At 34.7% G+C, this 11,027-nt stretch overlaps 1 protein-coding gene across 2 annotated transcripts in view; it reads left to right on the top strand.

Annotated features, from left to right (window-relative positions):
* Positions 1-11,027, top strand: part of SOS1 (son of sevenless homolog 1 (Drosophila)) — a 109,740-nt gene that overhangs the window by 36,394 nt on the left and 62,319 nt on the right. For both annotated transcript variants that reach the window (XM_004686275.2, XM_004686276.2), the window contains exon 2: positions 7,075-7,200. In XM_004686275.2, the coding sequence (XP_004686332.1) occupies positions 7,075-7,200 (126 nt within the window). The remainder of the gene's footprint in view (positions 1-7,074; positions 7,201-11,027) is intronic.

The following is an 11,027-nucleotide window of genomic DNA, read 5'->3' on the forward strand; positions in this document are numbered from 1 at the left end:
TCAAAAACAGTGGGAGGAGGGAAATGCACTGGACTATGGTGATGGCATATGGATGATTTGGTGATGGGAAGCCCACAGGGATTACAACTGAGATGGAAAAAATCACAAAATGATGTAAAAATAAACTATTATATTTTTTTAAAGAAATACTGTTGCGATCTTATACAATTTTCTTTCATGGCAATCATTAATTCTTTAGTGAAGTTTTGTATTTACTTAAAGCTATCTAAGGTAATTGCATTTAAAGAAGTATACAGAGTTCTTTGTCAATAGATACACAATTTTTTGAAAACTATAAGGGAAAGCCCACATCTATTTTAACCCTCATTCTAAGTGCCTGTTATAATTATACTCACACACACACCCTAAGTGAATATCAGCTGTAGACAGCTTCTGAAAGATGCTGTCAGATTTGGCTGGGTAGCCTATTTTGTAGTCTTAGATAACTTGAACCATTTGATCTATTAAATACTCTTGAGTACCAGTTAGGATGGAATAGAACACTTTAGCTGTAACACTATATCATAGAAGTATTTTTCATTCTCTCTGTATAGGAAATGTAATACTTTGTCTTCTCATTAATTCAATCCCTTAACATCTTCCTTGAAAGAGTAAAGAACAAAGTCTCTATTTTAGAAATTAGTGCTGTTTTTCTTTAAACATATGCCATTGAACATGTTTATTAGAGTTTTTGAAATACTGATTTTGTTTTAAAGATATGAAATAATAGTGTTTCTTATATGTGTAAACCTAGTGACTCTAATGTAACTGTTTATGTCCAGAAGTTTTAGAATAGTTGTAATTTCATATATTGAATGGTTCTGCTTTAGGGACTAGTGCTTCTAAAATGAAACAGCTCCTCCTAACCATACCACCTCCCCCTTGCATGGTTAATTCCAAGAAAAAAACTTCTTTGTCACTTTTACCCCTATACTACAGAGACTTTTAGTATACTCTGATTATCAGACATTTTGGACTGAAAAGGAAATAGCAAATGATTATATAAATGATCGCTGTTCAGTAGAAGAAGTAAACTAAGGAACATGAAGATACAATTCAGTGTGACAAGCCCAACAACAAAACTACCAGTCTAAGGTTTAGCTCAGAATAGAGTATAAGATCCATATGAACTGGAACTTTTTTTTTTTGACTCATCTGTATGTCTTTGTCAATCTTTTTCTGTCTACACACACATACATGTCTGTCACCTAACAGAGGTTCTGGTATTTAATAGATTCAATATTTCAGTTAAATGAATGAAATAATTCCTGTCTTAGAAAGAGACAAGAAATAAGGATTTCTTCCTAGATGACGCAAGATCTACATTTTGAAGTAAATCACATGAAAGCTTAAGAGAATGACTGAAACAGGGAGAATAGAGTGAAACTGCAAGTCATGTTTCTGCAAACTACAAATAGTTTTATTTGCTTCAGCATAAACTGTAAAATGAAGAGCAGCTGGAAATGGAGCATTATAAATGAAAAGTTATGTTGTTTCCATGGGTTTATTTGAACAACAAAGCACATTGTTTTTTTAAAAACTGGGTCAGTATACACTTCTCAACACTTTGTAAAATGTGGTTTTTTGGGGTACTTAAACCACTTCCTCAAAGGGCTTTGATTTTTTTTTTTTTATTCATACAGAACTGGGGTACAGGCCAGAGATGCGGAGGGTGAGCGAATTCACCAGGGACAGAGTGGGGAGCAGAACAGTCAGATGGACGAAGTACACTGCTGAGGGGAGCAGCGGGCAGGTCAGGAGAGGTCTGCTGCGCCATGTGGTCTCCTCCGGGGCAGGCCGGGGATCGAACTCATGCGGAAGTGGCTTTAGCTTCTTAGTGCTGTGCTTTAACCCGCTGCGCCACCAGGGAGGGCCGGGCTTTGATATTTTTAAAAGTTAGCTACAATTATTGATAAATACTTTTTATTTATCTCTGGAATTTCAGCTTTTTAGTGGATTTTTGGTACATCTGTAGTTTTTTATGATACGTTCATATCCTTTGTGTAATCAATGATCAATTTTACCCAATTTGAATTTCCCTTTTTGGATTATACAAATTTATAGTGTGGCATTTCCATTTATGATATACTGAATTTTTCAAGTATGACAACTTACTTAAAACCTCGTTTTCTATAGAGCCTACCATGTAAATGATACATGGGCATTCTACTGTCTGTCCTGTTGGAGCTACTTGGACACCCCAACTCCTTCAGGTTTAACAGTCAATGTTTTATTGGAAAGAACTCTGGTTGGGAAGTCAGGAGACCCAGGTTGAGTATGGATAACATTAATAGTTATCTGCAAAAATGTGGGTGTCTCCTTTTTCTCATGAGCTGAGTGGAAGGGCACAGGTAAAGTCAGATTTAATTATGAAACTCTATAGTTTATGTGATACTGGACCCTGTGATCTGTTAACCTCCAATCATAGCTACAGTTTTCAGGAGTATATCTTAGAGAAAGCAGGGACTCATTGTGCTGTGTTTATTTATGTAATGTAAATTATATATATATTCATCTGTGAAATATAGTTCTTCATGTCAGATATAAATTTTCCTGTTCAACTTTTGCAAAAAGTTTGATTTTTTTCCACATTATATTTGAGATTTTGCTATTTGAAATGTGTCTCTAAAACACAGAAGAGAGGTCAGAAATATAGATAGATTTAGAATCATCACACAGGTAGAAATAAATGAGATTACTTGGGGGGAGGAATAGAAAAAGCGAGCAAACGGATGAGGATAGAATCCACATTTGAGGGATGAAAGGCGAGAGGGAACTTTACAAGCAAATAGAAAAGAAACAAAGAAGAGAGTGTGCTACTGGTACTGAGAAATAAAGTTTAAAATTACTTCCCTGAGAACCTTATAGAAATGACCTACTATGTGGTTTTTAGGATTCACTGCTAAATGAAGTTAAATTAGTCACAAAGATAAAAACAAACAAACAAAAAACACCAATTTACACTAATGGGGCATGCAAGTCAGGATAAAAATGAAATTTTAGCCAAGTTCCACTTTTTATCTTCAAAAAGGTGGTTTAATTAAGCTAAGTGTTTAAAGGAAGAAGTTTACTAGATTTGTTACCTTTAAACAGTTAGTGTAATAACATGGTGAATGGAAAACACTGAACTCAGAAACACTCTAATCCATACCATCTATTATTTTAATTGTACGACCATTCAGTCATCTAATAGGGTAGAGAGATTTGTAAACAGATAAATTACCAGAAGGTTGGTAATTGCTATACTGAAAGTGATCAGAAGTGCTTAGGCAAATAATTTGACCATTCGGGGACTCATTTTCTTTGCTGTAAAAAGTGATAAATTGTTTTAAACCTCAGACTTAATGTAGCCAACCCTGTACACAGCCCTAAATTTTATTCACATTATTGATAAATTATTCATTATTTGACTCTAAGATATTTTTCTTTAAAATTTTCATTACATAGTATATATTATTTATAAAAATGTCCCCATACTACTATGGTGATGGTTCATGGGTGATGAGGTGGTGGGAAATTTGTTGTACCATATACTGAGGCTGTCATGTCCTGTTAGCTATAGTAGAACAAAACTTAACCACCTGTTCTGGGTCAATGAGTAGTGTCAATTTTCATCCACTGAGTGCTCTGCAACCTATAGAAAGTGTATTTTGAAATATGTATTAGTTTCGTAAACTGGTTTTTCTGCTATTTTTTACATTAATACTTTATTTAATATTCATATTAATGTTCATAGTAGCACAAAATGCACATTAACAAAAGTAGATGCAATGGTTATATAATGGAATATTATATGACAGTGAAAATCAACTGGATTTTGTGTTTATCATTCTCAGTTTATTGGATTTTTGTTTTGGTTTGTACTTTTTTCTTAAATGTTTAAATTTTTTCAAATCAAAGCATATTAACTTATGTAGGGTACATGTTATATTTAGATTTAATGGCTATGATATAATTAAAGGATAATCACTGTATTGCAGAATTATTCCCAGTTTCTTATGTAGTATGAATGTGTTTAAGTAGGCAACTTTGATTTGTTTGCATAATTATATAATGCTGGGAGTAGAACTTCATACCTCCATATATATTCATTCTTCACTTACTGTACATAAAGCACCTCTGTCCTAGCACCTACCTTTCCATATTCCCTCCTCCCTCTGTAAAGTCCCCTCTGTGCCTTGATTTTCTTTCTTTCATTATTTATATTCTGAAAATGAATGGTGAAGAATCCAGCAATAGCCTTTTTTCTGACTCGTTTCCCTTGGTATAATCACTTCATGATCCAGCTCTCTACTTTTCCCCAGAGGCACTATTTGATCATTTTTTTAATAGCTGGATTGTATCTCACTGAGTATATAGTCCACAGTTCTGTATTCATTTGTCAGTTGGTGTGTATTTAAGCTGGTTTCATGATTTGGCTATTGTGAATAACGCTGCTGTAAACAAAGTAGTGCATGGATATTTTCTATTAGTATTTTCATATTCTTTGAAGAATCTATGCCATTTTCCATGGAGGCTACACCAAATCACATTCCCACCAGTGTTGGATGAGTGTTCCTTTTTCTCCATATCCTTATTAACATTTACTGTTTTATCTTTTTGACATAGGCTGTTCTCACTGGGGTGAGGTGATAAGTCTTTGTGGTTCCTTTATCTGATGTTGATCATATTTTCAGGTACCTATATAGTTCCATCAGAATGTTGGAAGAAATGTCTATTTAGGTATTTTGCCCATTTTTTCCCATTGGAATATTTGTTTCTTGTTGAGTTCTTTATACATGTCGGAAATTAACCCCTGATCTGACATGTGTGAATACCTTCCCCTGAGTCTTTGTAGGTTGCCCTTTTGTTTTGGGGTTTTTTTTTTTTTTTAATTTTTTTTTTAAAGATTTATTTATTTGTGCATACAGAGCTGGGGTACAGGACAGAAGCTCAGGGGTGGCGAGAGGCTTCACCAGAGACAGAGTGGGGAGCAGAACAGGCAGATCCACGAAGTACACTGCTGAGGGGAGCAGCGGGCGGGTCAGGAGAGGTCTGCCACGCCATGTGGTCACCTCCGGGGCAGGCGGGGATTGAACTCATGCGGAAGTGGCTCCAGATTCTCAGTGCTGTGCTTTAACCCGCTGCGCCACCAGGGAGGGCCGGGTTTGTTTTTTTTTTTTAAGATTTATTTATTTATTAATACAGAACTGGGGTACAGGCCAGAGGTGCAGGAGCGGTGAAAGAATTTACCAGAGACAGAGTGGGGAGCAAAACAGGCCGACTGACAAAGTACACAGCTGCTGAGGGGAGCAGCTGGTGGACCAGGAGAGGTCTGCCATGTGGATCACCTCCAGAGCAGGGATCAAACTCATGCTAAAGTGGCTTTAGTTTCTTAGTGCTGCGTTTTAACTCTCTGTGCCACCAGGGAGGGCCACCCTTTTGTTTTAGTTTTAATGGAAGTTTATATCATGGTATAAAAGCTTTTTAGTTTGACATAGTGCCCTTTGTTTATTTTATTTTTATTTCCCTTGCCATTTAATTATATACTCAAATATATTTCTGTGGTTAATGTTCAGGAGTGTATCACCTTTGTTTGCTTTTATCTATTTTATAGTTGTACATCCTACATCTGAATTGCTAATCCTTTTTAATTAATTTTTGTGTGTTGAGTTAAATAATAATCTCATTTCTTTTGTTTGTGACTGTCCAAGCTTCCCAACACCTTTTGTTAAATAGGCTTTCCTTTCTCCACTATGGTCTTGGCTCCTTTGTCAAAGATCAATTGTCTTATTGGTGTGAATTTATTTCTAGGCTATCTGTTCTTTATTTCTGTTTTCCTTTTGTTCCAGTATCATGCTGCTTTTGCTCTCACTGTGTAGTATAATTTACAGTCAGGGAGTGTGATATACCGCCGCCTTCTTCTTTTTTTATCTTAGCATTGCTTTGGCTATTTGGGTCTTTTGTGGTTCCATGAAATTTTTATAATTTCCTTGAAAAATGTCGTTGTGATTTTGGTAGATGTTGCATTAAACTGAATCTTGTTAAATGCTTTTCTTCAAAAGCATCTACTGAGATGATCATATGCTGTTAGTTTTAATTTTTGATGTGACGAATGGCATTGATAGATTTGAGAGATAAACCATACTTGTATCTCTCAACCAAATCCCATTTGGTCATGAATGATTCTTTTACTATTTTACTATATTACTGGGTTCAGTTTTCCAAGATTGTACAGAGAAATTTTACATCTATGTTCGTCTGAGATAACTGTTGATAGTTTTCTTTTTTTGAGCTGTTATTTGTTTTTGAGATCAAGGTAATCTTGGCCTCATAAAATGTGTCTGGGAGCTTTCTCTTCTTTTTTTTTTTTTTTTTTTTTTAGTTTGGGAAAGACAGGTAATAGATATTCATTAAAAGTGGTAGAGTTAACTAGTGAAGCCATTTGGTCTTGGGCTTTTGTCTCAGGAAGACTTATAATTACTCTGTAGATTTTTGTGCTTATGATTGTTTTGTTCAAACCATGTATTTAATCTTGGCTTACTCTTAGTTGTATGATTCTAGAAATTTGTTGCTTTTTCCAAGATTGTCCAATTCTTTGTACACTGTTATGATCCCTTATATATCTGTAGTATCTTTTGTAATTTTACCTCTTTTATTTTCTGCTGTTTTTCTTGAGGTGTGGAATCGTTAACCCTTCACTAACATAGTAAGCACTTGAATTATATATAGTGACAAAGGGATGCAAAAAAACTATGAATCTGGTCATTAAAACGTAAATTTTACAGAGGTGAGTAGCTCCTTAGAAATGGTAAAGGAAAATGAAAGTAAAGATCATTAGATGACTAACCAGTCATCTTCCTAAAATAGACAAAGTCAGAGGTTGTCAAAAGTGCTCATTATATCTGAATCTTTGGGAGTATATTATAAGCATGTCTGGTACATGTGGCTAGGAAAAAGGTTGAGAATTTTGGTCATTACAGTCACAATCTGTATTTGTAAGCCAGACCATATTCATGGAACCCAGGTTTGAAAAATGTTTGTTTTATTAGGTGAAGCAAACCTACATTTTAATTATTTTGCTTTTGTTTATAGGTCCAAGGACAAGTTCATCCTACTCTTGAGTCTAGTGATGATGCTCTTCAGTATGTTGAAGAATTAATTTTGCAATTATTAAATATGTTATGCCAAGCTCAGCCCCGGAGTGTTGCAGATGTAGAGGTATGATAAATCTTGCCTTTATTAACCTTATGTAGTATGTGTGCTTATTGAAATGTTGGTTAAGGGGGGAAAGAATTTACTCTTTAGTTCATATATATGTATATGGTATTTTAAAAAATGAAGGCTTGTTTTATTTTAATTTTCTATTGGTATCTGGTAGCTTGTGTGGCTTTTATCTGTGAAACTACTCTATATTTTGGTTTTAATCTAAAATTAACTTTTATTGCATTTAACTCTACCCACTACTCTTTGATGCTGGAATTACACACATATACATTCTCATACCTTTAAGCCATAAAATATGCCCAGCTGTTTGTTTTTTAAAGCCAGATATTGTTTCAAAAACATCCCAGGTAATCTTTTTGATTTTCAATTATTGATGTATTTTAGATAGTAAATGAAGTTTTCTCACTAATTGGAAGAGAAGGAAACATCTAAATTTTAAGAAGGGAGTTCTGTAATCTGCTAGAAAGATGATATAGCCTCTGTCTTTTCAGGGCTTGTAGTTTAGTGAAGAGACAGGTACATGAGCAATAACATAATGTGATGTACTATGAGTACAGATTACATGGGAAACCATATGAGGGGTAAAGTAACATAGGCTTGGGGTTTAGGGTTAGCTTCTCAGAAGAAGTAACATCTAAATTTTCATTCGGAAGGAATAAAAAATTTGAGAAGAGTGGAAAGTTTGTGAACAAAAATCTGCTGTGCTTATATAAGCAAACTCATTGGCCACCAGGAGGGCCTTTATTCATAATTTCTATAAACTCTTTTGGGCTTCATAGAATAGATTTTAAATAGAACTAGTAGCCTGATTTCTCTTCATTAACAACTCCAGTTACCCTTTTGTATCCTATTCAGGTTCACCTGCAGTGTTTATAGAGAACTTTACGCTGTCTATGCCCTATCTATATTATTAGAATGGGGTTACATTATCTTTTCTTGCTTACATCTTAATGTTAGTACATTCTAAACATTGACTAGGTTGATACCATCACAAATTCAAAATTCAGTTATTTCTAGATTTGTTGTATTATATATCTGTGTTTATCTGATTTCTTTTTAATTACCAGAAGAACTATTAATAGATTTCCTATATTGAAGGAGATATCCATGAACTCTTAAAAATTATCAGTCTCTTATTCTTCCTTGCACAGACTAATGAGTATGGAGAAACTCAAGACTCAAATAATAAAAGATGTTCTCAGTTTTTCAATACTCCTTGGAAAGAGAACTTAAGCACTATCAGAGCTAGTTACTCTCTGCCCTCTCTTGATATTTTTAAGCATCTAATCTGGGCCCTTAAACAAAATATAGCCATGTGATTTTCAGTGAGTCGACTTTGGGGTTGGGAATCAGCTTTTGGAAATAGAATATGTGACAGTAATAGAAATAGCAATGTTATATTAATAGACTTTTTAATTTCAGAGTACTGTTATATTCATATTTATTACCTTACAACAGCCTTGTGGAGTTATTATTTTACTTATTTTATTTCTAAATAAAGTACTATAAATATTCTGCTAACATTTATAAATATTAGAATGGTAGAATAGATAGAACAGAATGAAACCTGAGTCTTTTCAAATCAGTAATCAAATGCTTATTCCTATATGATTCCTGGAAGGGTATTTAGATGATAATGTGGAGATGAATATAATGTTGTAATAGAATTTTTTATCAGGGTATAATTCTCTATTTTATTCATCTACTAGAATTCTTTATTTCCTTGATACATCTTATTTATAAATTTCATTAATTCCTTCAACACACATATGGAGCTTTCTTTTAAATAACAAGGGTTGTGAATTTAATAAGGTCTTCAGGGTCACTTGAGGTAAGTGATACTTCATCAAAATTAAAAAAAAAATGTTTTGAGGCCCAATAAAGTATACTTAAAAAGTAGATTAGGGCCCTCCCTGGTGGCGCAGCGGGTTAAAGCACAGCACTGAGAATCTAAAGCCGCTTCCTCATGAGTTCGATTCCCGCCTGCCCCGGAGGTGACCACATGGCGTGACAGACCTCTCCTGACCCGCCCGCTGCTCCCCTCAGCAGTGTATTTCGTTGATCTGCCTGTTCTGCACTCCACTCTGTCTCTGGTGAATTCTCTCACCCTCCACATCTCTGGCCTGTATCCCAGTTCTGTATGCACAAATAAAATAAAATCTTTAAAAAAAAAAAAAAAAAAAGTAGATTAGTTTCAATCATAACTTTTTACTCTTTCTCAAAAATACATTTTCATTATTTCAAAGAAGAAGCATAATCAAGGTTTGATGACAATTTTTGATTAATATTTGGCCTCTAGGAAATTCTTTTTTTTTTTCTTGAAGATTAATTTATTTATGCATACAGAACGGGGGTACAGGCCAGAGGTGTAGGGAAAGGATTCACCAGAGACAGAATGAAGAGCAGGACAGGCAGATTGATAAAGTACATTGCTGAGGAGAGCCATGGGGGGTCATGAGAGGTCTGCTGTGCCTTGTGGGTCTCCTCCCTGGCCAGGATCAAACTCATGATGCAGTGGCTGCGGAAGAGCTTCATAGTGCTGCACTTCAACCGGTTGTGCTACCAGGGAGGTTCCGGAAATTCATTTTAATGAGAAACTATGAGTAAATTTAAGTTGTCATGTAGTTTTAGGAAAATATGTATTTCAGAAGTACTTAAAAACTGATAAATTACATACATAACTCTAATCTTGTGAATGCTAATTTTTAAGTTTAACAAATTGTATACAGTTCATCACACTATCACAGTTCAAATAATAAGGTTTTGTCTTATTGATATAGCTAATATTTACTAGTCTCTGCCACCATTATGATTATCTACTATTTGTTAAGCATTTTCCAAATGGATAAAGAAATTAGTTGATTAGTTAATGTTCTGGGAATGCAGAGGAATGGAATATATTATTTGCCTCCACCTTTTCAGAATAATTTAAATTTTAAGGATAGTATAGTATATAAAAATAACTCCATATCCTAACTGGGAAGCTACATGTCAAAAATGAAACTAGATCAGTACCTCACACCATGCACAAAAATCAACTCGAAGTTGATTAAAGACCTAGACATAAGAACAGAACCGATAAAACACCTGGAAGCAAATAAGAGCAAAACTCTACATGACATACGTCTTTGAAGACTTAGAACCCAATGTAACAACGATAGAGAAGGAAATGATAAATAGATGGGACTACATCAAGTTAAAGAGCTCCTGTACAGCAAAAGAGACATTACAAAAAAGCAAACAGACATCCCACTGATTGGGAAAAAATTTTCTTACACAAAACTAGCGATAAAAGGACTGATCACAAAGATATACAAAGAACTGATGAAACTCAACAAAATAAACAACCCCATCAAAAACTGGGCAGAAGAGCTAAAAAGACATTTCTCCAAAGAAGAAATACAGATGGCCAACAAGCATATGAAAAAATGTTCAACATCACTCGTAATAAGGGAGATGCAAATTAAAATCACAATGAGATACCACCTCACACCAGTGAAAATGGCACATCTTAAAAAAACTAGCAACAACAAATGTTGGTGAGGATGTGGAGAAAAAGGAACTGTCCGCACTGCTGGTGGGAATGCAAACAAGTACAACCACTGTGGAAAACTGCTTAGAGGTTTCTCAAACTGCTAAACATGGAACTTCCATATGACTCAGCAGTCTGACTCCTAGGTATCTACCCAAAAGACACAACAACACTGATTCAGAAAAACACCTAGGCCCCCATGTTTATTGCTGCTTTATTTACAATTGGAAAAACATGGAAGCAGCCCAAATGCCCAAAAGTAGATGACTGTATTAAAAAGATGTGGTAC

The sequence above is a fragment of the Condylura cristata genome, unplaced genomic scaffold (genome assembly GCF_000260355.1).
Source record: "Condylura cristata isolate star-nosed mole 26May11 unplaced genomic scaffold, ConCri1.0 scaffold00020, whole genome shotgun sequence".
In the NCBI taxonomy this organism is placed as follows: Eukaryota; Metazoa; Chordata; class Mammalia; order Eulipotyphla; family Talpidae; genus Condylura; species Condylura cristata.